At 51.9% G+C, this 26,589-nt stretch overlaps 1 protein-coding gene across 6 annotated transcripts in view; it reads right to left on the bottom strand.

Annotated features, from left to right (window-relative positions):
• Window positions 1-863: 863 nt before the first annotated feature.
• FXYD6 (FXYD domain containing ion transport regulator 6) overlaps window positions 864-26,589 on the bottom strand; it is a 32,924-nt gene continuing 7,198 nt past the window's right edge. For 2 of the 6 annotated variants that reach the window (XM_044386610.2, XM_026505667.4), the window contains exons 2-8: window positions 6,788-6,850; window positions 6,152-6,187; window positions 5,957-6,031; window positions 5,330-5,366; window positions 4,495-4,544; window positions 3,902-3,951; window positions 864-2,168 (exon numbers count right to left, since the gene is read on the bottom strand). In XM_044386610.2, the coding sequence (XP_044242545.1) occupies window positions 3,923-3,951; window positions 4,495-4,544; window positions 5,330-5,366; window positions 5,957-6,031; window positions 6,152-6,187; window positions 6,788-6,845 (285 nt within the window). In that variant the 5' untranslated portion in view covers window positions 6,846-6,850 and the 3' untranslated portion in view covers window positions 864-2,168; window positions 3,902-3,922. Of the gene's footprint in view, window positions 4,545-5,329; window positions 5,367-5,956; window positions 6,032-6,151; window positions 6,191-6,787; window positions 6,851-26,589 lie in introns of all 6 variants that reach the window. The other 4 variants (XM_044386609.3, XM_026505666.4, XM_057316744.1 and 1 more) reach the window with 3 other exon arrangements.

Below are 26,589 nucleotides of genomic sequence, written 5' to 3' on the forward strand. Positions count from 1 at the left end.
TTCACAGAACCTAGACAGACTCTTTGAAGATTTGGGGGGCGGGCCATGAAGTTACGTGAGAACAGGACTTAGCCTTGCCCCCGGAACGGTGTCTCACGATAAAAACACCCAAGATGCAGAGAGAAGGGGGCGCACACCGACCTGCCCGAGGATCAGCTCGCAGCCGGGCTCATTTGGCCAACAGTCCTTGCCCAAAGACTGAACCAGAAAGTCTTTGGGAGGACACTGCCGGTGACCCCTGGCCCCTATGCGCCATCTCTCATGTGATGACAGCGGGTTCACCGATGGACATTATCTACCCGGCCTCCAGAGTTCGGAGCCGAGGTACGCAGCGTTAAATGTGAAGCTACCGGCAGGACCCCGTGTGACCGGAGCACAGAAAACAAGAGACTCATTCTACCTGAAGTCCAGGAAGGCTGCACAGAGGAGGGGGTATTTGGGTTTGGAGAGAGATGAAAGGGTAAGTAAGGGCTCCGATCATAACCCAAGTGACACACCCACACCCTCTTTGCCAAGTCCTTAGGTAGCGGTCCCAGAATTGACCAAAGGAGAGGTTAGAACCTTTGGTTCTAGGCCAGCATGCCCTCAGTGGGGCCACGAGGACTCTCTGCTTCTGTGTAGGCCATGTATAAAGTACAGGGCCTGCCATGGGGCAGAGCTGGGCCCAAGGCCCCAGGAGCAGGGGGAGGCGGGAGGAGGAAGGGGAGGAGGAAGGGGAGGAGCCGCTGCCCACACACACACCTGACTGCCTCTTCAGCTGCCACCTCTCGGTGGCAAGGACAGAGTCCCTTTGGCCCTACAAGCACCACAGGCCCTACAAATACTCCAGCTCCTTGACACAAAGGAAAGCACTTCAGAGCCACTAGGAAACAAATGTGTTTTATTCCTTTTGCTGGTAGAGGACAGATCACAACATGGAGAACAGCAGTCCCAGTCACAGCGGCGCGGTTTGTAGTTTCCACAAGAACACGATGGGTGGGACGGGCGGGGTCTGGCTGGACTCTCCATTCTTTATGACCCTCGACCTCTTGCTGTTCCCTCCGCAGAGGGCTGTGCGCACCTGCCCGGTCTCTAACCCGCAGCCAGCTGCTGCACCTGCCGTCTAACCAGCGACAGGCGGAGCGAAGGGTGTGGGAGCCATCGCTGCTGCCTGACCAAGGGCACGGCGGCAGAGAAGCAAAGGAGCCCTGCACTCCCGGCTGCCCCTCCCCACAGTGCTGGCCCCAACGGAATGGGTCCCCTCAGCCCTCGCCTCCCAGAGACCTCATTCAGGGACAGGAGTCTGAGTCCAGAAGAGCTGGGCTGTAGCTGGGAGTTTCAGAAGCAGGGAAGAAGGGGCAGAGGAGCAGGGTTCCAGAGCCCATGGGGTTATTGCTGAGAAGATATGCAAGGGGCACATTCCCCAAGGGGCAGAGTAGAAGCCCCGGGCCCGGAATCCCGGGCTGCTCTGCCATGGTGCGGGGCAGATGAGGACTCCGTGCTGGAAGCCCCAAGAGGAAATGGCCATGGACGGGGCAGAGCCTGCCTGGAGGCAAAGCTGGGCTCACCAGCTCCTTGCTGTGAACCTCCCGTTGCCAAGAGACCCCAGATCAGACCTGGGTCAGGGCTAGAATACAGAAGCCAGGCTCTTGTGAAGGAAGTGAAGAGAGGCCATGAATGAGCACAAAGGTGATGTAAACCTTCCCAAGTCCCGAGACAACAGGCGACCCCCACCCATGCCCCCTACCCCCACCTACACCCACCCCTCAATCAAGAGAAGGGACTGGTCTCTCAAGGGAAAAAGCAGACTCCCGGGAGTGGGAGATGATGGGGGGGGCACAGGGGAGCAAGGAGGGGCCGACGGTGCCATGACTCAGCCCCTGCCGGGGAAAGTGAGTCCGGGGTCACTAAAGTACAACATCACCCACAAACAAGCAGCCACAGAGACCACAGTCATCACACACACAGACACGTCACAGGAGGTGGACGAGACCGCAGGCTGGGGGCAGGGAGGCGGGTGTTAGTTGCATCAGTAAGTTGTGGACCGTGTTCCGGGGACAGGGAGGGAGCAGGGGACACACAGGTTCTTGGCTTCTCCTGGGGAAAGATGTGCTGCCGAGGTGGCCGGCGTTCTTAAGCATCAACATTTGCATCTAAAGGTTCGAGCAGCTCCCTTCAGATTCTGGAGGCTAAAGGGGGAGAGAATTTAAATTAAAACACAACTTGGGGGGCGCCTGGGTGGCACAGCGGTTAAGCGTCTGCCTTCGGCTCAGGGCGTGATCCCAGCGTTACGGGATCGAGCCCCACATCAGGCTCCTCCGCTAGGAGCCTGCTTCTTTCTCTCCCACTCCCCCTGCTTGTGTTCCCTCTCTCGCTGGCTGTCTCTGTCTCTGTCGAATAAATAAATAAAATCTTAAAAAAAAAAACAACACAACTTGGGTTCCTTCCAGGAATCTTTCCCTCGGTCTCCCTGCCTTTAGGGCAGCCCCCATTCCCCCTGAAGCCTGCAGGATGGGACCCGCTCTGAGCACCACGTTCCTGGGGACACGAGGAGGACGAGCCCGAGATGCAGGGAAAGGAGGTGGGGACAGCAGAATAGGGGGCCCTCAGGGGAGTGCTTCTGTGAGCGGGGCTGGAACCTGGGAGACGTGGAAAGAAAATTGTTAAACCCAGGGTTTCTGTGTCAGGACACCCCCAGTCATGGCTCACAGTCCCAAGAGCTAAGAGAACAAGGTTTCTGAGGAAGTCCAAGTTAAAAAAAAAAGAGACACGACAACTGCTAGCTCATGCCTCCCCTTGAGCCTCCCCACATCTCTCCCAAGATGGGACCTGGCAGCCTCCACGAACGGACAGACCACCAAGCCACCAGCCTGGACACCTGCCTCCTGGATTGGCGTCTCCAGCCACCTCGCGCGTGGGCAGTCACTGACCTTTCTGAGCCCCATCTAGAAGATGGACTGATGAGCCCTGTTCCGCCCACCCATGGGGCTGTCGTGATGACAACACAGCGCTTAGGAAAAAATTCACATGCTACGCAAGTACGCCGTGTAATTGCGCTCACGGTGAAAGCTGGTGTACCAGGCACTTCGGTACCAGGAATCTCTTCACTCACAATTTAGGATAGAGTCATAGACCTGTCCACCATGCCTTACGTGAGGCAGACGTGAGTGACAGGAGACTGACCCCCGTGCCCCCCAGGTCCCAGTGTATTCCGGAGAGGCCATAAAGGGACCCAGGCACAGACACAGAGGGGTGTGGTGGAAACGGCCAGAAGCTAAAGGGCCAGCTTCAAGTTCCGCCAGTCGCTCACTATCGGTCTGGCTGTTCTCCGTGACCTCAGTTTCTTTATCTATGAAATGGGGCTCAACCCCACCTGCCCTGCCTCTTCGGGCAGGCGCGAGCGAGTCTGTGTGTGGCAGCATTTTGGGAAAGGAAGGCATTCGACAGTTGCGACTCTCCCGTGTCCCTGCAAAGAACGACGGGAGCCAATGCGAAACACAGCGCCCGTACAGGCTGTGCACGGAGGCCGCCGGGCCTGGGGGGGGTGAGACACTGTTCTCCCTCGTGCTGTGTACCTTCGGAAGTTCACTATAAATGTTCATTTTTTTTAACGGGGCCCTAAGATCCTTTCTGAATCATCACTACAAGCCATTCTCTTTATGCTACTTGGATTTCGGGAGCATTTCACGGACTGTAATTCGCTCCCAAGTCCCGCCCACATGATGGCAAAGATGACACCCCATTCACTTGACCACCGGGGTGTGCAGAGGCCCCATTTCCCAACCGTTTCCTGCGCATGTGCGGGGCATCTCGGCTGTCGGTCCATCTGTCTCACTGCCCTCAGAGCGTGGCTCCTCATAAAAGCTGTGCCCGCTGCTCTTCTCTGAGGAAGGAACCGTGACGGGGCCACACAGAATCTTACCTCCTACCTGAGGGCTACACTTCAGTTCTCTGCTTTCTGGGGCTCCGTTGCTAGAAAGAAACAGAACAGTGTGATGAACGGACCCCTCGGCCCGGCGAGCCAGCCCCTGCAGCGTCCGCGCCAGGCCTGACGGCAGGCGGAGTCTGAACCGCGCAGCCAAGAGGCGACCCGGCAGGATTTCGAGTCAGACAGACGCAGGCGCGACTCCTTGCCCCGCTACTCGCTGGTTATAGGAATTTGGCACATTCCTTAACTTTTCTGGGTCGCTCAGCTCTAAAATGCGGTTAGCGATGTCTACACCACCAGGCTGTGTGCACATGAAGTGGGGTCTACGAAGCACCTGGGGTCATGCCCAACATAAAGCGGCGTGCCCTATTCACCGTGGCCGTCACCAGCCGTGGCCTGTTTGGTGGAGGGGAGGGAGCAAGGCAGAGCAGAGGCCCTGGAGACCTCTTTCCTGGCACAGACACGGAGCACATCTGGTGAGCTCTAGGGAGGCCATGGTGTCTGGCAGCCACCCCTCCCTGAGCTATACAAGGACACCCCTGCCCAATTACTTCTATTCCACCCGGGCTGGCGGTCATGACAGTTACCATTTGCAGTGATGAGGTTCTCCACCTGGGCCTCCTCATCCCCCGGAGCCCTGCAAGAGGAAGAGACACAGCCCTTCCATTAGAGGTCTGCAGGGCAAACCCACTCTCCTCGCTGCGCACGGCAGGGTCCGTCCCCTCCGAGTCACTGGAGGGCTGAAGCTCTCTCCACCAAGGGGCGCATGGGGCAGGGGTAGAAGTTGGGATGGAAGGGTGCAGTGTCAGGGGAACTTACAGGCACCCTTCAGTGCTGGCCTCCGAGACAGCGAGACAGCGGATTGCTTGGAAGGAGTGGCTTAGGGCCGCCTGGGGGCTTGGGGTGTGTCCTGCCAGACTTTGGACTTCTAAGGTCCAGTGCTACCCCTGATTTTTGTAGTGGACTAATGGGGTATGTCCTTTATGGGTGGCAGGGTGAATGACAGGGAGCCCAAGCTTCTACTCAGCCAAAGAGCCCCATGAACAGGTGACAAGCAGGGACAGTGTCCCAGGTCCTATGGAGAGGAGATGGACTTCCCGAGAGGCTCTGAGGCCCTCTGCTTCCCCTCTCCCAAGCCCAACTGTCTCAAGGGCCTCCAGACAAGGGTCCAGCACCTTCTTGCCTACATCCCCTCCCCTATACACATCAGAGGAGAGGAGGGGTTAACCCTTGACATTCTGACCTCTCCTTTGCCCCAGGATGTGCCTGGCAATCCTCAAAACATCTCCTCTACTCCCAACACACACGGCCTCTTTCCGGCATAAGAATCCAAAAGAACACTCACTGGGGCTCACACACCAGGGGGCCCTCCCTGTCCCCTCCCAGTGTCACCCCAGATGTCCACAGACACGGCACCCTTACCGGGGCTTCTGATTGAAGCTGCACTTGCACCTGCGACCTGAAAGGCAAAGAAACCATCCAAGGTCATGCTCCCGGCTGGAGCTCAAGGTCATGCTCCCGGCTTGACCACAGCACAGCTGCCACGTGGGACTACATAAAAAGCCCAGCTATGTGCAGCAATCCTCTGTCGGAGTAGGGTTCTTCTGAGGCCAAGGTTCAACATTTGATGGCTTCGATGACACCCCTACCACAGTCTGCTTGATCAGACAAATGCACAGGGCTCCATGCAGCCCAGGCTCATGTGGGAAAAACAAACACAGGGCACAGCTCTGGGACCACTCTGGGGACAGCCCCTGTCTCCTGGGACTCCCTCACTTACGCCTCCTGGACACAGCACCGGGAGAGCCACCCTGCCCCTTCTTATTACCCGCTGCTTTCCATCACGCATTTCTTTTGTTCATTCTTCACCGTTTTACTGAGCACTTACGATGTGCCCCGTGCTGCATTAGGTCGTAGAGATAACAGGGAGACGGACAGTCTCCTTCCCTCTCCCGGGGAGAGCATGGCTGGGCTCTGACACCGTTCTCCTCCTGCTTAGCAGCCGCAGATACCCCTCTTACAGAGCGGACAGGGAACAGACAAACTTACTCAGGATCAGGAGAATCCCCACCGAGAAGAGCACCACGGCAAACACCAATCCCCCAATCCTCAGCGTCTGGTAGTCTGCCAAAGGAGCAAGGGGCAGAGATGGAAGGGAAGGAAGGTGGGGAGGAAAGTGGCTTGCCCTCCCCGGGGCGGGGCTGCACCTCCCCCTCCCCACCCGGGGTTCCCATCACTGCTCACCATAATGAAAAGGGTCCTTTTCTTTCTCCTGCTCAGCTGCTGAAAAAATAAACAAGTGTGGGCAAGAGAGAGACAGCGACACCTCTGGTTCCCGAATCTTCCCCAAGCGTCACAAGCCTCACTTCCCATAAAGGGACTCCTGGGGAGGACAGCCCATTAGGCAGAGGTGCCTGGGGAAGCACGGAGGGGTGGGCCGGCCTGCGAGGGCCAGCCTGAGAGCCCAAGGGGATACTGTCAGAGCCCCAGTGAGATTCTGCCACCACAGCACATCCACACCCTTTGTACGGTCACAACATCCCCCAAGGCAAGGTCTGTCACCCTCTCCTTACACGCAGGGAAGCTGAGAAGGAAGGAAGGACACATGACTTGCACCAGGCCAGAATCTAGAGGACTGGCTCCCAAGGTTCAGGCCAAAAGTCTGCAGGGACCTGGAGGGCTTGACGGCTTAAAGCAGAGCCTGCTGGGCCCTGTAGGGAGAGGTGGGCAGGCTGGTGTAGGGTCTGTGAATGCCTGCTGCCTTCCAGCACCTTCTCTGCTGACTGAAGTGAGGACGCGGGAGCCACTGACCAGACATGTAGACTCTGAGAGCTCCCCAGCCCTACGGTCCCAAGGGCCAGGACCCAGAGGGGTACTTACCACCAGCCAGGGCGGTGGGAGCCAGCAGGCTGCAGAGAAAGATCAGCACCACCTCCATGGTGTCTGGGGACGGGGGAGGAAGAGTCATTCTCTGCCCAGGAGACTCCCGGCCCCAGCCGTCCTCCTGACCGGGGGCTCAGTCGCGTTCCCAGCTCTGAGTACTCCCCCACGGTGAGAGTCCAAGCAGCAGAGCGGGAGCAGCTGTGATTTACTGAACTTACACAGAGCCCTGCGTGCATTAGTTCAATGACTACAACGGAACCACGCCATCAACAGGCTCAAGGACCGACCCGTTTTGAAGTGAAGAACCTGAGCCTACAGAGGATAAATGACACTGATGACAGTGACAGCAGAGGCCAGGCCCTCGCCCAGCTCGGGAAGCCCTCCACCACACTGCTTCTCTGACGCGGAAGCCAGAAAACCCCAAGGGCTTTGGTAATGACTCCACTGCGCCCTCCTCTCCAGGCCATCATTCTGTGGCCACCTCCAGTCCACTAAGATGTCTGGGACTTTCTGGCCCGGTTCCCCACAGCCAACACCCACCCGCAGAAGTCCTTCTGCCGTGAGATTAAGTGGGGCAGGTAAGCGAATGCGTCTCTAGCCCAGCCAGCCCACGGGGCGGGAGTCTTACAGCTTACTGGTCTCCATATGGTAAACCCTGAGAATCTGACAGCTCTCCCGTCAGTTACCCCTGACACCCTCACCTCTAAAGTGCCCAAGTCAACTCTTCCCACAGGCTTCAGGTCCTAACCCTCCAGAAAGACGGTTTGGTCAAACAAAGGCAGCACGGACACTGGCTCTCAGAGCCTCAGCATCCTGACCTCTCCTTCCCTGGACTTCTGCTCATGAGCTCATCACGCCCCTGTCTCTGGGGCCAGGGGCTCCAGGATGGGCCATCTGGATGGAGGCAGAAGATGGCCAGGTGGTCCCTTCCGGAGATAGATTTCAGTGGAGTTACACACACCTCATGACTGGGCTTAAGGAAGGGGGGTGAAGGGCCAGCAAGGAAAAGCGGGGTAAAAACTGAAACCGGGAAAGCACAAGGCTGTCCGCCCTTTATCCAGGGGGTGACACTGGCAGTGGCCTGACCCCTGGACCAGTATCAAGAGGCCAGGACCATGCTTGCTCTGAGGGATCGCCCCTTGACTTTCTCCAGCCCCACGCAAGCAGCCCCAGGTGCAGTGCACCTCTCAGCCACCAGAGGTCAGAATTTGCTGCAGACAGAGCCCTGCTGAGGCACAGGCTGGAACGGAGAGGGCCGATCGGGAAGTGTGTATCAAAAGGCAGTACATTGCTTCTAATGCCATCTCATCTAATATTTGTAACTCTTTTCCATTTTACAGATTTTATAGGTATAAAAATATATGAAGCACACACCTAATGAAGCATAGTAATAAGAAGAACACCCACACGTAAGAACAAGACCTTTACAAACACCTGCTACATTTCCTCCAACAGTACACCTGTACTTTCCTCCAGCCCATTCCCCTGCCTCACTCCCACAGGTGAGCAGTATCCTGGACAACAGACACCCATACATTTGTCATCACTCCTTTATTCTCCTTCAAAGACATTTTTTAAAAAAGATTTATTTATGTATTTATTTGAGAGAGAGAAAGCATGCAAGCAGGGGGAGGGGCAGAGGGAGAGGGAGAAGCAGACTCCCCGCTGAGCGCAGAGCCCCACATGGGGTTCAATCCCAGGATCCTGAGATCATGACCTGAGCCAAAACCAAGAGTCGGACGCTTAATCACCCAGGTGCCCCAAAGACATTTTAAAAAATTAACATATAATTCACATACCATGAAACTCATTACACTTCAGTGCTTTTTAGTATATTCACAAAATTGCACAACCACCATCACTAACTCCAGAACACGTTCATCACCCCAAAAAGAAACCCCCTCCCCGTCAGCAGTCACTCCCATTCTGCCCTTCCCACGCCCCGCACCAGGCTCCGACAACCCCTGATCTACTCTCTGTCTCTGTGGATTCGCCTATTCTGGATACTTCATGTAAAAGAATCGTACAATATGTGGCCTTCGGCGTCTGGCTTCTTTCACTGAGCATCAGGTTTCCAAGGTTCATCGATGTGGCGGCGTGTGTCAGAACTTCATTCCTTTTTACGGCTGAGTAATATTCCATCGTACGGCTATCCGTCCTGCTCTTCTCCTTAAAAACCTACTTATTGTGCACGGGGTAAAAAGATGGTGCTTACAGGAGCTGTTTTGAGCTTTGTAATTATGGCATTATGTTGTTTACAGTCTTCCGGGACTGGCTTTTTTGGTTCACATCGTGTTTCTAAGATTCATCCATTATGACATGTAACCATAGTCTATGCATTTCCGAAGTTGTGTAGTTCCCCATTATGCAGGTTAATTATCCTGTCCGTGTTCCTGTCAGTTGATATCTTTTTTCCTTTTTCCCATTTTGTGTGATTGTAAATAATCCAGCCATGAACATTTTTCTGCACGCACCCCGGGGCCATCATTTTCATATGAAATACTTTCTACGTTGGAACCTGGTGAAAATATATATTCACATATACCAGCAACACCACCACAAAACAATACTTAACCTTATGTTGAATGATGACCGCTGATATTTTCTGTAGTTTCCCTGTTTATTTAATTTTAATTTTTTAAAAAGACTTTATTTTTTTTGACAGAGAGAGAGTGCACACAAGCAGGGGGAACAGCAGAGGGAGAGGGAGAAGCAGACTCCCCGCTGAGCAGGGAGCCCAACGCAGGACTCCATCCCAGGACCCTGGGATCATGATCTGAGCTGAAGGCTGTCGCTTCACCAACTGAGCCACCCAGGTGTCCCTATAGTTTCCCTTTTTAAAATAAAATGGTTAGGCCCGTGTGGGGGTCCCTCTTCAGTAGGAAGATGTATGCTCTAGAGACAGGCTGAGGAGTGAGGTCATTGGACTATACAGTACGCAAATCGTCCAGCTTACGGAATACTTGCAAACTGTTTTCCCAAGTGGTCATGCCCGTGTCCACATCCCACCAGCTGCACGACTGTCCCTACTACTCTGCATTCCTACAATACTTGACGTTGCCAGACTGCATGATTTCCGCCAATCTAGAGGGGCAAAGTATGGTCGTAATTTGATCACTGAGTAACAGAGCTGGGCTTCTATTTGCCATTCCTCTTTCTTCCATGTGTCTTTCACGTCCTTGGCTCATTTTTTCAAGTGGGTTGACATGATTAGTATTATCTGTTTATTATTCTGGGTACAAGATCTTTATCATTAAGGACTGCAAATGTCTCCTCCCCATTAGCGGCTTGTCTTTTCATCTTTGGTTGCTGTCTTTCCACGCCCAGAATGTCTTCATTCTAATGTAACTGAATGCGATGATTTGTGTGTGTGTGTGTGTCTAGTGGAAGATATTCTTTGCCTGAGTCAGGAAGAATTTTCTTCTGATGTTTTACAGCTTTGTCTTTTACATGGAAATCTTTATTCCACCCAGAACTGGTGTCCACATAAGGCATGAGGTAGGGATCTGGTTTTTACCAGCTGTCCTGGCACTCTTTGTTGGCAATCCATCCCCCCTTTCCTCCGCATGTGTCCTGCCACTTCCTCACATACCCGGTTTCTACTCAGGTCTGTCTGTCTCTGCTATTGGTCCGTTTGTCTGCTCCTGCATGACAGTCCGTGTCTCAACTGGTACAGCCTGATAGGAATCTTCCCACGTGGTAGAAGAAATTCCTCTCTTCGTTTTCCTCTTCCTTCTCTTCCTCTTCCCCTCTTCCTTCAGGAATATCCTATTTTTGGTCTTTTGCTCTTAGATAGAAATTTTAGAATCAGCCTGTCAAATCCATCTAATGCTGCTGGGGTTCTCATTGCCATGGCAAGGGATCTATGTGTAGAAACACCCAGGGAGAAACGGTATTTGTGTAATCTTGAGTCTCCTCACCGATAAACACATCTTCTCGCCGGTTCACGTCCTTTTTAATGTCTTTTAACGGTTTTATAAATGCTTTCGTATCGGTCTTGCACACCATCTATTAGATCTATTCCCGGGTGCCTTCTACTTCTTGCTATTTTAAATGCTATCCCTTGCGTGTGTTTTCTAATTTTTGCTGGTACAGAGAAAGGCAATTGATTTGTACATATTGATCTTAAATCCAATAATCTCACTAAACGCTCTTATTATTTCCAATAATTTACCTGCAGATTTCTTTGGGTTTTCTCTGCCGACATATCATCTGTAAATGATACGGTGCTGTTTCCTCTTTGCCGACGCTTACCCTGTTGATTTTTATTTCTCGTCTTATGTCCTGCCAGGCCTTCACGTAAAATGTAGAATAAAAGCAGGAACACTGGTCACATACAATCACACACATGCAGTCTTGTCACTGGTTTTATTTTTTACTTGTACTTCATTTTTGTGTGTGTTTATTTTTAATTTTTCCCAGCTTTACTGTGATGTAACACCTAACAATGTGTCAGGTTTAAGGTGCAATGATTTATTTAGTGCATGTTTATGCCGCAAAATATTGCCACAATAAGGGGAGTTAGCACCTTCACCACCTCACATGATTACCTGTAGTGTGCATGGTGAGGAATGATAAGGGAAATGTGGCGTATGTACAACGAAATGTTATTCGACCATCAAAAGAAGGGAATTACGGATTTTAAAGAGATTTCTTCTAATGTTTTTAACTTCCCCTCTAATCCTGGTTTTCCAAGATGTTTCTGTTTTACATTAATTACAAATGAGTGTTCCACATCGATAGCTTTTAACCTTTAATCTATCAACGAAAATAAATTACGTGCATGGATTATCTAATGTCAAATCCTCCCTGCACTGTTGGGATAAAACCAATGTATTGTCTTCTTAGTAAATTGATGGATTTGGTTTGCTGAGATTTTGTTTAGGATTTTTGCATTTATGTGCGTGAGTAAAACTGGGCTGCAATTTTTATTTTATTGTATCGGCCTTGCCTGGTTTAGGTAGCATGGTGGTCCTGGCCTCACAGAACAAGTATTTCCTCTGTTGCTATTCCCTGGATGAGTTTGCAGAAGACTAAAATAATCTGTGCTTTGAACGTCTGGTAGAACTAAACTGTGAAATCGTCTTACTCTTTCCTTCGCGGGAGGATTTTCAATTGCCTTTTCAATTCATTAATGGCCATGACACTCCTCAGATTTCTCTTCTTGAACATATTTAGTGAGTATACTTTTTATAGCAATTTACTCTTCTCTTCTTTCAAACTTATTGCCATAAAGTTGTTTATATTTTCTATTTATCCTTAGAAACCACTAATTTCTGTTGGATCTGTGGTTATGTCTATTTTTGCATTCCTAACATCGTCCATTTGTGACGACTCTCTCTCCATCATCATCCCCACTAGAGGCACACCTATGTTGTGTCTTTTCAAGAGCCTGCTCTTGGGCTCCCCTATGACCCAGCCATTGCACTACTGCGTATTTACCCCAAAGATACAGACGTAGTGAAGAGAAGGGCCATATGCACCCCAATGTTCATAGCAGCATTGTCCACAACTGCCAAATCATGGAAGGAGCCGAGATGCCCTTCAACAGATGACTGGATTAAGAAGCTGTGGTCCATATATACAATGGAATATTACTCAGCCATCAAAAAGAACGATTTCACAACATTTGCAGCAACATGGACGGGACTGGAGGAGATAATGCTAAGTGAAATAAGTCAAGCAGAGAAAGACAATTATCATATGGTTTCACTCATTTATGGAACATAAGAACTAGGAAGATCGGTAGGAGAAGAAAGGGAAGAAGGGGGGGTAAAAAGAAGGGGGAATGAACCATGAGAGACTATGGACTCTGAGAAACAAACTGAAGGCTTCAGAGGGGAGGGGGTAGGGGAATGGGATAGACTGGTGATGGGTAGTAAGGAGGGCACGTATTGTATGGTGCACTGGGTGTTATACGCAAGTAATGAATCATGGAACTTTACATCAAAAACTTAGGATGTACTGTATGGTGACTAACATAATAAAAAATTAAAAAAAAAAAAAGAAACTGCTCTTGGTTTTGCTGATCCTCTTTACTGTGTTTTAAAATTGTCCTTCATTTTGCCCTTATGGGTTCTTTGACTTTATTGTATTATTTATTCTTTCTTTATATTTATCTTCTTACGATGGATACCTAATTAATCATAAATAATGAGCCTTTCTTGTTATCGAAGCCTATAAACCTTGAAGTGTCACTTTCACCCCAACACATGAGCTTTGAAATGTGGTTTTTGGATTATCATATAGGTTTTAGTATTTTAAATTTGTACTATAATTTCTTATTTGATCCAAGCATTACTAAGCAGTATGTATGTTAAAAGCCCAAAAGCATAGTGATTTTTTGGTTTACTTTTGTAATCGACTTCTAACTAAAGTGCACTGTGGACAGAGAATATGGTCTGAGGATACAGATGCCTCAAAATTTATCAACCTATTATATGGTTAGTTATTTTTAAAATTATATTCCATTTATTAGATGACTGTGAATTCATTCTTGGGAAGAAAGTTCTATGTGCCCATTATATTAAGATTAACTGTATTGTTTCAGTTTCTATATATTTTCTTATTCTTTTTGACTGTTTGGGCTATCAAAAATGGAGCTACGTGCTTTAAAAGCTACCTCTGTGAGGAAGGCTTTATATCTTTATCCCTGTGTTTCTTACAATCTGATACTATTCTAACAGAGTTTAAAATTGTTATATTGTCCTGTGAGTTGGATCTTTTAGGATTATATAGTGATCCTCTCTCTGTTTTAAATTCGGTTTCACTTTCTACCTTCCTGTGTCCTTATGTGATGTATGTGCATTTTATCATCTTATAAACAGCAAAAACCTACATTTTTTTAAATTCCACCTGATAACTTCTATTAACTGCCAAGTTTATCCCATTTAATTTTATTGTGACTACTGATACATTTGGTCTGATTTGTTTTTCTTTTTACTTTTTGATTTTTTTTTCTTATTCACTATCTCCCTCTCCTGGCTGAGAAATGATACAAGCTATTTCTAGTCGTTTAATGGTTACCTTTGGAATTGTATCATGTGTGTTTGCTATAGACTGAATGTTTGTGTCCCCCAGATTCAGGTATTGAAACCTAATCTGCAATGTGATGTATTTAGAGATGGGCCTTTGGGAGGTGATTAGGTCATGAGGGGGAGCCCCCATGAATGGCATTAGTGCCCTTATAAAAGAGAGCTCTCTCACCTCTCCCACCAAGCAGGGCCTCGGTGAGGAGATGGTCATCTGTGAATCAGGAAGCAGGCTCTCATCAGACACTAAATTTGCCAGCAAACTGGACTTGGTCTTGGACTTCCTTGACCTTAGACTTCCAGCCTCTAGAACTGTGAGAAATAAATTTCTGTTATTTATAAGTCATCTCGTCTATGATACCCTGTTACAGCAGTCCAAGCTGACTAAGACAGTATTTGACTTAACAAAGGCTTAAAAAGTCTAACGTTAAAAAGGTATTAGAGTTACTAGGCAAAATACCCTTCCTGAAAAATACAAAAATACAAATCACCTTCCTCCTAATATGTATGCTATTATTACAAAACTTTCAGTCTTTTTAAAATTCTATGACATAGGTATTAGTATGTACGTTTCATGGAAACACGTTTGTGTAGATTTACCCACGTGTGTGGTAGCCAGCCTCCAGTATGGTCCCCGGCACCCCCCGTATTGAGAGCCTTGTGTTGTCCCCTTCCACACTGCACCGCGCGGCCAATAAAACACAGTGGGATTGAAACGTCACTTCCAATATTGGATTACAAAAGGCACCATGGCTTTCTTTACCCTCTCTCTCTTCTCTCTCTCTCTCTCTCTCTCGGATTGCTTGTTCTTAGGGAAAAATCACCTGCCATGCCTTAAGGATACTCAGGCATCCCTGTGGAGAGGCCCACGTGGCAGAGAACTGAGGACCCCAGCTCAAAAGCCTGCTAGGAAGCAGACCTGCCACGAACCACGTAAGTGAGCTCCGAGGCAGATCCTCCAGCTTCCACATGATTGCCCCCCTGGCTGACAGCCTCGTTAGTGACTCAGAGCAGAACCACGCAGCCAAGCTGCTCCCTCATTCCTGACCTCGGAAACTGTACTAGATAACGAATGCTCTCGTTTGGGGCTCATTTGTTATGCCGCGTGAAGTATCTAATACAACGTACTTACTGATTTCTTCATGATTCTTTTTGAATCTTAGCCATTTATCATTTTCTTTCTTGAAGAACATCTTTCCAGAATTTTCCTTAATGAAAATCTTATTAGTTACAAACTCGGTTTTTGTGTATCTGAAAATGTTTTCATTTCACTCTTCCGGTGGACCGACTCAGGGGTGATCCTAGTAATTTTGACCCACCTCTAGTATCCCAGCCCTAGTGTAATGCCCTCCCCTTGAACGGGGACAGCAGCGGGGACTGGCTGCTAGCCAGGAGAGGGGTTTTTGGCCCCTCCTTGGAGCAGGAAAGATATGTCAAGGATTCCAGGGCACTAGTCAAACACACCGAATCCTAGAAAGGGCCACACTCTTCTGGGCTCTGCAAGGGATAAATAGGTAAACAAGACACAGCCTCAGCTTCCAACGACCGGAAGAGCGATGCACTCTGGTACATCGGCAAAAGTAGAGAGAGCTTCACAAGAGGGAGATGGAGAGATAGAGACTACAAAGGAGAGTCCGTGGGGGCAGGGAAAGGGGAAGCAGGGAATACAACAGGGAACATGGGACGTTCCCATGGAGGAGCTGACCATTTCAGTTGGACCTTGAAAGGAGGATGGGATTTTTGGTGGACAGGGGCAAGAATAGAGGAACCTGAAGGCTTTCTGGCAGAGGAAATAGCATGAGCCAAGGCAGTGAGAAGGGAAAACGGGAGGCAGGGAAAACAAATCGTACTCAGTTCAAGTTCTAAGATCAGTTCAAGCTGACCCTCAAGGCACTTCATTCCATGGTGGCGGCCTGAAGGGGCTACCTCAGAAGGGCTCTGAATGAGGTCCATCGGGAGAGAGGGCCTCAGCCATTAGTAATGCTTGTGCAGCACAGGAGGGGGCTGGGACAGCAATCTGCCAAGTATTTGCCATTTCTAGAGTAAGCTACCTTCCAAACACTGACCAATCCTGTTGAGCAAAGCATGAGGGGTGGATGGTGAGAATTCTGATGAGTCAGATGGTGGAGGATCTCGAATGCCAAGCTGAAGAGTAAAGACCAGTCTTTGTGTTCTGAAGAAAGCATTTCTGATCGAGTTACAGTGTGCTCAAAGAAATACTGTTACAGATTTGGAAAGTCACCAACTCCCTGCTCGTCCAAGCTGCTGCCCAGGCCTGGCCTACGCCAGCCACACCTCGGCACAGGCCTCCTCACGGTGCCTCTTGGCCCCTACACCCATTTTTGAAAGTCGTGTTGGTACCAGTGGCATTGCCCCTGAGTCAAGTGGCCAAACACACATACGGAGCCTCTGAAAAGACACACAATGTTCTCCTCTCACTGCTGCACCAAGAAACCGCATCTGGGCCTCCCCTCCCTCCCACACAATCGTCCCTGGTGTCCCACAGCCTCCCCAGCCCTCCCAGTTACCACACATTCCTCTGTCCCAGAAAGGAAGCAGGGCTGCCTGGGACTAGCTAAGGGTGGGTGCCCTAGGAGGGGAGGTTAAGAGGCTACAGAAGTGACAAGTCTTGTTTCCAGGCCACAGAGTCTAAGCAGTAAATGGAAGAGAGGAGAGAGGGATCTCTGGAAGAGGGGGTTCAGGAAGCCACATGAGACTCCATGTGCACGGGAGGCCCCAGGCCCCGGTGTGGGGGTGCCTGAGGACCTGGCTCTCCGGACCAGGGCTCGGGAGACGTCCTCATCGTGAGGCTCCGGAGCCTCATCGCTCTGCCGCTCCCCAGCTCCGAAATTCTAGATCCTTTAGGCCATCCTTCCCAGCAGAAAAATGGGACCAGCCACAGTTTGCTTCCTCTGTGGCATCGCATGAGAAAGAACTCAGGTTCCCACTCGTTTCTCTTCCCCTCCTCTCCATGTTCTGTTATCTCTACATTGGTCAACGGCTGGCATTTCCGGTGGCAGCAGCCCTTCCATGTTAGCTGTGTTCCCCGAGCTTCCTGCCTTTTGCACAGTTGCTATCTGCATGTGCGGGAGAAAGCAATCAGAAGAGTCTCTCTGGCGATGATCTTTCCATTCTGAGTCACATAATTTTGCATAATTGCTGGGTAAAAGCTGCTCAGAAAAAGCAGCCACTAGTTGATGATATAACCACACGCTCTATTAGTTTGGATTCTATGCAGCCGTGAGGTAGATCAGAAACCCAGTTCTATTGTGAAAATAACTCCGAAACAACCTCCCTCAAGGGCACGGGTTCCAAATTACAGTGGGGCTTGATTATCTCATGCTCATCCCTCTGTCCCTCCGCCCTTCAAGCCTCGCACCCCATCCATCCCGTGCATCTCACCTGCTCGCCTTCCTTCAGGCTCAGCCCATCGAAAACAGGCCCAGGGGGCTCACCAAGCCCTGGGTCCTGGCAGGATCCCCAAAGAAAGACGAGCCCCTCCCTCCACCCTCTCCAGACAGGACATGAGGGAAGGGACCCTTGATGGGGTCACAGAACGCCTGGGCCCCATTGTTTCGGCACTGGTTACCCTTGACTGTTACTGTATGCCCGGGGACAAAGATTCAGCCTGGGATGTATCCAAATCTGCAATAAAGAAACCCGGTAAAAGAAGACTGCTCTGTGTATAAATAGGATAAAACCAAGATGTGAGGTTTACCAGATGGAGCTGGAATCACAGCACGCCAGGGTTGGAATGATGGGAGATGAAAGCTCTTACTTTTTATTTGAGGAGACTGAGGGCCCAACAGCCGATTCACGCAGCTTGTCAGGGCACACAGCTGTCTGGGGCTCTGGTGTGCGGGACTGGGAGGTGGGCAGGCCAGGCTTGCAGGACGGGAGGCCATGAAGGCAGCAGGGAAGAAGACAGGGCACCGGCGGGAATGGGGGCAACCAGGGCAATGAGGGGGTAGGAGGAAAGCACCTGACAGGCTCCTCGGCTCTCCAGTGGAAGACCACCTTTGACCAGAGACATTCAGGGGGTCCCTGGTGGCTTCTGGAAGGCGAGCAGTGACATCAATCCAGAGAGGACCTACAGAAGGCTCGGAGCCCAACTCTTAGTCTCTCAATGGGAGGGCAAAAAACAGGAGGGCAAAAAAAAAAAAAAAGAGAAAAACAGCAACAGAAAGTCCTTTCCAATTATGCTGGCCATGCCATGTGGCTGAGCTTGGTACAGGTGGCATAGATCTGAATAGTCTGAGGCCAGCTATGGACTAAAAAGAGAAAAGGTCTAGGACTAAAAAACATCACCAACAAATCGGTCTGATTTACTGATGGAGACATGGGTTCTCCATGTGCCTAAGACACTGATTCCTAAGTCTTACCATTTGGCAGGAAAACAGGACCAGGTTGTCTGGTCTTTTTGTGTCAAGATCCTTTTGGAGACAGGGGACAGGCCCCGGCAGCCTTTCCAGGCCTCCCCAGCCTGGGACTCTGAAAGGGCCGTGCGTGCACTCACGAGTGGGACCACTATTTCCGGGTTACACGTGCTGATGAATGGGGCTGGGGAAGTGGCCGACACAAGCCAGCAGATATTGCCTAAGTCTGGGGTTTGGCTCTGGAATGTGCTGTACCTTTATGAGAAGTTAGGTATGATAATGCCTCAGCTGGAAAGGCTGGAATGTTCTTGATCTTCTCTGGCACCCCCTTCCACAGCCAATGTCTCCCTGCTTCCCCATCCACGCCGGGGTAACCAGGCATCCTCAGCCCCCAGACAAACCACCGCCTCCCCTCACACACAGAGACCCTTTCCTGTCTGACTGCTCATCACCTTCCTGCTTCCCGCCTTGGATGCTTTGGCCTAAAGCTCCCTTTGCTTGGGGTTTTATGTACCAGAATAAAGAGAAAGCAAAGAGCAAAAGGATGGTCATCACCTGCTTGACAGCTGTGTCTGGAAGAGCTCAGAGGGCACTTTTCAGCACTCCTTCCTGCTGAACCCAGCTCTGGCTCCTTCTCTGTTTTTAGGATGGGGTGTTTGCCCCTCATCTCATGTCCCCTGGGACCAGTGACCTGGGAACAGGCCAGGACCACACGGTGGCCTCAAACCCCCAAATGGATGCCCTGAACTCTGACCTTGAAGCTCCCCAACCACAGTGACCCAGAGCCATGAATTTCATCATCTGCTTCTGTAAAACACATGCTGCATTCTTGATTCTCTTCGGCCCCTTCTGGAAAGCTGCTCAGAACCCCCTTCCTCCTATGGCCACGAGGCTTCCTCCTACAAGGCTAACTGCAGCCTCCCTGCCCAGACGCCTCTGTGCAGCCCGGCCCACCCCCCGTCCCAGGCCAGTTGGCCTCTACCCCGGGTCCACGCACACGAGCCAGGGGGGCCCGGAGCTGAGGGCTGCAGAACACGGACCTCCTGAAGATGGACGCTCAGGGCTGGAGTTTCTTAAAGCACATACACAGCCCAGGCCCCGCTCACACTGCACATCCCCTGGAGCACGGCCTTGACCAGAGTGTGAAAGGGAAGGTGGAGGAGACAAGGGAGTCTTCTAGGTGGTAATAAGCAGTGAACTCGATGGTAGGAATGAGCAGGGTGCTGGCAACTGGGAGTTTGGCGCTGGGGACAAAGGTGTGCCTGGAACATAGGAGTCCTTCTATAAATTCCATCGAAGGAAATGTGAGGAACTAAAAAGTCTGAGATGGGAACCCCATATCTGACGCCCAATCTAGGGGCCTGGACTGGCATAAGAGGGGGTAATAATAATCATGACAAATAGCCTATGAGGTATGTATTACCATCAAACCCATTTTAAAGGCCAAGAATCTAAGGTGGAGAAAGAGTGATCCCCTGGCAAGTGACAGGATTCTAGACTCCAACTCAGCTTTGTCAGCCTCCCTGCTGGTGGCGGAAGGGTCCGCTTCCTCCTGGAAACCCAGGACTCATCCCAGGGGAGGGTTCACATCCTCTCGGGGGGCCACCTGCACTGCAGCTGCCCAGGGAGAAGGGGGCCCACCTCCCCAGGCAGCGGCCACCCTGTTCTTTGCTGCTACCCTGGCCCAGTGGGCTGAGCTCTGCACAGGAGGCCTCAACAGAGGGCCTCTGAGTGAACGCCACCAACCAAGCTCCCCAGCATCGTGAGCTTCATCCATATTCATACAGCGAGTAGACACTGCCTGCCAGCTCGCCCTTGAGGGAGAATTTATAGTCCCTTGTTGGATAGAGAGCTGTTTACTCAGGAGGGTGATTTTTTCAACAGATTACAGAATTTCACAGCTGATTAGGGTGCATTTGTGTTGCGCCAAGAACTCCTCTCAGTGGTTTAAATATCCTAACTCATTTAACCCTTACAGCAGTTCTAGAAAGTGGCCATGATGAGGATCATCCCCATTAGACAGATGGAGAAACTGAGGCCAGGAACGTGAAGTAACTGGCCCAAAGTCCCAGAGCTGGAAAGCAGCAGAGCCTGGATTTAAACCCAAGCAATCTGGCTCCAGAGTCCTTGCTCTAAACCACTCTACTATCCTGCCACTCTGCCACTCAGTGGTTTTGTGGCCTTGAACAAGTTACTCTACGTCTTGGAGCCTTTGCTTCTGAAGCATAGAACAAGAATAATTATATGCATCTCAGGAGCCGTGAGGATGAGGAGAAATCACTTTTGTGCATGGACGATTATGGCCAGTCTGCCGACACCCTTCCTTTCTGAGAAGGTCATCTCCTTCTGGAGGGGAGAGGGACCCTCCCCCACCCCAACCCTCTAGGTGTCCTAGTGAGAAGGAGTGGGTCTGAGACTTCAAGTGTTCCTCCAGGGGCCATCCCATCACAGGAACCAAGGAAGGAAGGGTCAAAGCTGCCAAGCCATGAGGTGTGGGGGTCAGGGAGGCTGTGGGGGTGTCAGCCAGCTGCCCACAGGGGAAGAGCTGGCAGGGAACGAGGTGTGTGGAGAAGGGAGCGGGTCGGTGCTGGGTGTGCTCTGGCCTACCAGCTCCCACACCAGCACTGCCCATCCTGCAGTTTGGCTCTGAATAGGATACCTGCCTTGTCTAACCAAGATGGAGTTGGGTTTCTGCTGCTTGCAATGAAAAGAGCTGTCACGGGGCACCTTGGTGGCTCAGTCTGTTAAGCATCTGCCTTCCGCTAGGGTCATGATCCCAGGTTCCTAGGATCCAGCCCCATGTCAGGCTCCCTGCTCGGCGGGCGGGGGTGTGCTTCTCCCTCTCCCTCTGCCCCTCCCCCTGTTTGTGCCCCCTCTCTCTCTCTCTCTCTCTGTCAAATAAATAAATAAAATCTTTTAAAAAAGAATAGAAAAGAAAGAAAAGAGCTGTCGTGTCAGAGCTGAGCTCTGTGCCGGGCAAACAGGACTACTCTTTAAGCATCAACTGTTGCTATTATGACTTTTATCACCCCCCAACTCCTTCCTCAGCTGCCCCTTCATGCTCTTCCTTCTCGTGGGAAATGGGGAAGAGAAAGAGAGAAGGAGCCAGAGCCGGTGGGCAAAGGGGGGATTATGTTGGCTCCCTCTGTACGATCTGCTCAATACTTCTGCAAATCTATAATTGTTCTGCACCCCTAACCCTAACCCTGTTCCCCCAAAAATCAAATCTGTTAAAAAAAATAATACAAAATTTTAAGTTCGGTTAAAAGCAAAACAGCCCCCAGACCCATCCCATTGCTCCCACATCTGCTCACCTTCCTGGCAAGCAGTGTGGAGCCCTGTGCCCTGTTCATGGCGTCTAACGCTCCTGTAATAGGAGCTAGGCTTTCACGGTTCAGAACCACAGAGCCAAAATCCAGCAAAGGCTTTTAAAGCTGCATTTAAAGCACGTGCTTTGAGTCCAGCCAGAGGTCACTGATGGCTCTGTGGCCTCCAGAGAAAATCGCAACCTTCTCCCTTGATTTGCATTTTAAGTGCCCTTCAAATAAACATTAAACACCAATTACTCTGTTGAATAACCTAGCTTGGGAAGACTGGCCCCTTTACGAAGTTCCAAAGAGGGGCTGATGAACAAAGAGGACTCAAAGCCTGGGACCGAGGAGAGAGCAGAGGGTGGCAATGCTGGAGCAGGCCCGAGGGGGCTCACAGGGCTGCGACATGTTACTGAGTTCGCTGCACTGCCCCAGGGCAGCTGTACAGCCTACATGCGTGGCAGGGACCTCGGGCCCAGACCATCAGGCTGACCCCTCCCGGGGTGGCTCCTTCCTACTGGGTCCCCCTCATTGCGTTGCAGGGCCCTCAGGCGGGCCTCCCCGAGGGGCGCCAGCTCTCGGTCTGCCCCCCACCCTCCTTCTCTCATGGAGAAGGACGGTGCCCCCACAGCTGGGAGGCTGGTGGCTCCACAGGTCCCCAGGCCTCAAAGCTGTTTCTCTAGAGCCCAGACCCAATCCAGTCTGGCTGCCCAGGGCGCGTGGGAGGGACAAAGCTCCTCTATCATGCAGAGAGGACTTATTCTTTTAACCCAGAGGCACCTTGTCTTTAACGTGGAGTTCCTTCTGTGGAAGAGGAACGTGGTCAAATGAAAAGGAGCAACCATGAAAAGAAACAAGGCCCTTTCCTTAGAAAGGGAGACACAGAGTTCATAAGTCACACACATAGGCCTAGTTTCTAAAAGTTTCTCTGGAAAGACCCCAAGCTGATCCACCAGCGGGGGGCACGGTGCCCTGCTGTCAGCCCACCGTCAGTGCTAGCCGGGGGTCTTCGGGGCGCCACGCCAGCCCTCACCCCGCGGGCTGCTCCGAACAGCCCTCCGAGGCAGGTGGGCACAGCAGGACCGTGTGGCTGGCTCCGGCGCAGCCCGATGACACACGCTGCCCAGAGTGAGTCAGGGAGCGGGGCTGCTGCCTGCTGCTGGCAAGCATGGGGGCCCGGGCCTCATCCCCCTGGGAAACGCCATCCAGTTCCGGGGAATCTGCACAGAAGCCCCGGGCCAGAGCCCCAGCCGGCTGGGCAGACGTGAGTGAGTCAGGCCAGCCACGGGATCACCTACTCCGCATGGCTGCTGACAAAGGCCCCTTCAAGGGAGGCCAGACAAGCAGTCCCAGAGGCAGAAACAGAAACTCGGAGCAGCTGCCAGGGCCGGAGGCCTGGGGCCAGGCCCACGTCACCCCACCCACAGTCAGACCACAGGACCAGGCTGCTTGGCCAGCCCCCTTGCACGGCTCCTAGACAGCACAGCTCTGGCCTGCGTGTTTGAGCCCACGGAGTGCTTTGCATATATTCACACTGTCTTGCTTCACGGTGGCAGTGGCCTGGGGACAAACCCTGACCCACGGGCCTGCACACCTAGAACTGGCCCTAGCTCCAGACGGTGAAGGTGGGTGCATGTGCGCGTAGGGAGGATGGACCCAACCTTGTTTGCCTTCACTGCAGGAAACACACCGTCCCTCCCTCCTGCCACACACCCTCCTTCCCCTGCTCCCCCTGAGCCAAGGCCCCCACCTCTTCCCACGTCCTGCCCTGCCATCACTAGCCTGTGTCTCCCCCATCAGACTATGAACTCCTTGGGGGCAGAGGCACATTCTAGGCATCTCTGGAGCTCTAACACTTAGCACAGTAGCTGTTCAAGAAATGTCAAGGATGCAGGGAATGGACGTGCGGGATCATTCCCCTTGTAGTTATAAGCCAATCCAAGCTCTGAACAACCTGAACTTCTACATAGGATTTTTAAAGAATTTAAAACCTCCCTCAGCGCCCTGCTCTCTTCTACTGCCTCATTTCGGCTCTCTGGGGCTCTGTCACCAAAATGGTATGATGAAACAGCTTCCTTCCCTCCACTGACGTCAGACCTTTCCTATCCTCCAGCCCTCAGATGGGGGCAAATTCTTGTCTTCTGGACTCTACCAAAGAAACTGGGCACGCGGAGATGACACACGGGCATAAAGGAGCACACGCCTTAGGAGCATGTGGTGTGCACCTGGGTGTGAGGGACAGGCAGGGTGACAGCTCCGAGGGACGAGTGGGCTTTCCACACCTCCTGGTGGGTGAGGACTTTTTCCCATATGCTCAGTTCACACATGCCCATTGGACTTTCTCCATGTGTCCAGCGCCATGCCGGGCACCGTGGGGGGGACAGACCTTGCCTTTGAAGACGTCAGGAAGGTTGGGGGGAGAAGGCACGTGTGCAAGTCAGTAAAATGCACGCACGGTGAGCTGCGCACTCTCGGGAAAGAATCACCAGGGCGTTCAGCAGGCCAGGCAGGAGGAAAGCATTTCTGTTTGCTGGGAATTCGGAAAAACTATTTGAAAGAATGAGCACTTGAGAGGAGCCTCGAAGGCTGATGTAATAATAGTTACTCCAGTCTCATGATAATAATGTCATTACTCTCATCGTTATCATCAGAGCAGCTAATATCTACTGTTCACTAAACGCCAGGACCACGCGAAGCACCTTACAGAGCCAACCCTGATTATCCTCACGCTCATCTGACAGATACGGAAACCGAGGCTCAGAAAGTTAAGAAAAGTAGGAAGCATCAGAATCCAGATTAAAACCCAAGTCTGTGTGTCTCCCAAGGCCACCAGCCCCTGCTCAGCAGGGCCAGAGTGAGGGCTCATTCCGGGCAGGGCCTGAGTGCAGGCAGACTGGAGGCAAATACAAGGCCAGGGATGACCATCTGGGGACAGTGCTGGGAGCATGGCTCTGGCCAGGTTATGAGAGCCTGAGCACCAGTGCCCGGCACCTGTCCTTGTTAATGGACAAGGGAGAGCCGAGGGAGGTGTGATGTAGCGGGACCCCATCTGCAGGATCACTGGGGAAGTGGATCGGGGCTGACAGAGCAAGGAAAGGGGCCGTCACAATGGCCTGGGTGCGAGACTGCGGCTGGGCGAGGTGAGAGGGTGTGTGGGCGAGGGATGGAAGGTTAGGTATGTGTCAGAAAGGGAAAGCATGTGCGTGTGTGAGCCCACGTGTGCATGAGTGCCAGGCCCTTCCTGCTGAGTGCCGTCTAGGTGGGAGGAAGGGACAGGGCAAAGCAGCCGGTCCCGCTGAGCAGCAGGGCTCAGCCCCGCTGGGCCCTGAGAAGCCCACCCAGCCCAATGCGTTCCAGGGACTCAGTGGACGTTTGTTAAAAGGAGGCCGTGAATGAATTTAAGACCTTGGCCTCTGGTCTCTTCAAAGGCCTGGCTTTGCCCTCTGGCTGTGTGGGGGTCACTCTCATTCCAAATCCCTCCTTCTCAGCCCCCTCTGGCCCAAGTCAGATATTCTGAGCAGCGGGAACAGCCACATTCCCATGGCCCAGCCTGGTCCCCAGAGCCCTAGCCACCTTCCTGGACTACATGGTCCCTTCCCCTGCCGGCTTTCCGCCCTGAATATCTTTGTAACAAATATGTTCCTGTGCGGGCTCCAAGCTGACTCCGTACTTCCCCAGGTCAAGGTCCTCCCTCCTCCCTCCTATTCCAGAGCCGAGAGGATACTGCCAACCTGGTTCCAGGCTTTTGTCTGGGCGTGAGACACTCTGCTGTTCATCATGGACAGAGGGCCGCGCTCAGCAACTCTGGCCACTGACTAGCTGGCCAAAGGCTCTCTCTCCCCAGCACTTCACAGACCCATGACTGGTCACCCTGGATCTCCTCCTCTCCAGAGGCCAGCTCTTTCAACACTCTTCCCAGCCTGTTTTTATCCTGGCACAACAGGACAGGTAGACCAGTGTCTACGAGGGGCCGGCTCCCGCAGCCGGAAGGAAGAAAACCAGGTTTCAGCTTCTGGAGCACCTCCTGTCCGACTGGCTGGAGCAGGAGGCTTTCTCCAAAGGAACCAGAGACCAGCCCCTTTCCTGCTCAGCTCAGTGGCAGCCCTGCATTACGAAATAATGAGTACCATTTGGCACCTGGAGAGAAAAGGGCTCTCTTTCAAGACTGTATAAGCTACAAAAATTAGAGGAAGAATTGCCTTAGAAATCATGGAATCTAACCCCCTTATTGACAGATGTGGAAACAGCAGGTCTAAGATTGTGGAGGCTTTCACCTGCTTGAAATCAATCTAAACCATTTCTGACGTCCCCGAAAAGCCCTGTTTGCGTCCAAAAGGATATGTGTGGAATGAATGCACTTGCCCTCGGGGCAGAGCCAGGACTAGAACCTGGGTCTGTGCCTCCGGGCTTGTAGCCTTTATGCCACCGGCTCTCTGCCTCCGGGGGGTGCCTGTCAAGACTGCTTTGCTTCCTCCGGGGCGCTCAGGCGCTGGGACAGAGGCAGGTGGGTGATTTGTTAGACAGTGAGTCCTAGGGGCTGCCTGGCACAGTCTGCCCTCCAGATGGCAGACAGCTAAGCCCGACAGGGCTCGGGGGCAGGGGAGCCTGTGCTCTCAATGCAGGTGGGCTGGCTTACCTGAGGCTGAGGGAAGCTTCCAGCGCCTAAGGAACTGCTCTTTCTCCCCTCCCTCTCCTTCCCACACCCTCCCAGTCAATATAATGGAGCAGGCTCTTTGCTCACTAGGGTACCCACCTTGGGCACCCACCCGTTTGGAAGGGACATCTCAGTCCCCAGAGGACTGCTGGCAAGAGAGAAAAGAAGACAAGAGACGTGGGATGGGAGTGTGTGTCACCAATCCTGGCTGAGCTGCCAGAAGGCCTCAGCCACCACTGGGTGCATGATCACTTCTGAGCCTGTCTTCTCAGCTACACGATGTCCTGAGTGGACGTTCCCTCCAGGCCTCTTGGGCTCTGAGAAACCTAGGATTCTCTTCTTCCTTGCCCGAGTGTCCCCAGCAATTAACACCTGGCAGGTACTTAGAACAATTCATTGGATGATTGGGTGAAATGCACCCTCCATC

Source organism: Ursus arctos, unplaced genomic scaffold (genome assembly GCF_023065955.2).
Source record: "Ursus arctos isolate Adak ecotype North America unplaced genomic scaffold, UrsArc2.0 scaffold_22, whole genome shotgun sequence".
Classification (NCBI taxonomy): Eukaryota; Metazoa; Chordata; class Mammalia; order Carnivora; family Ursidae; genus Ursus; species Ursus arctos.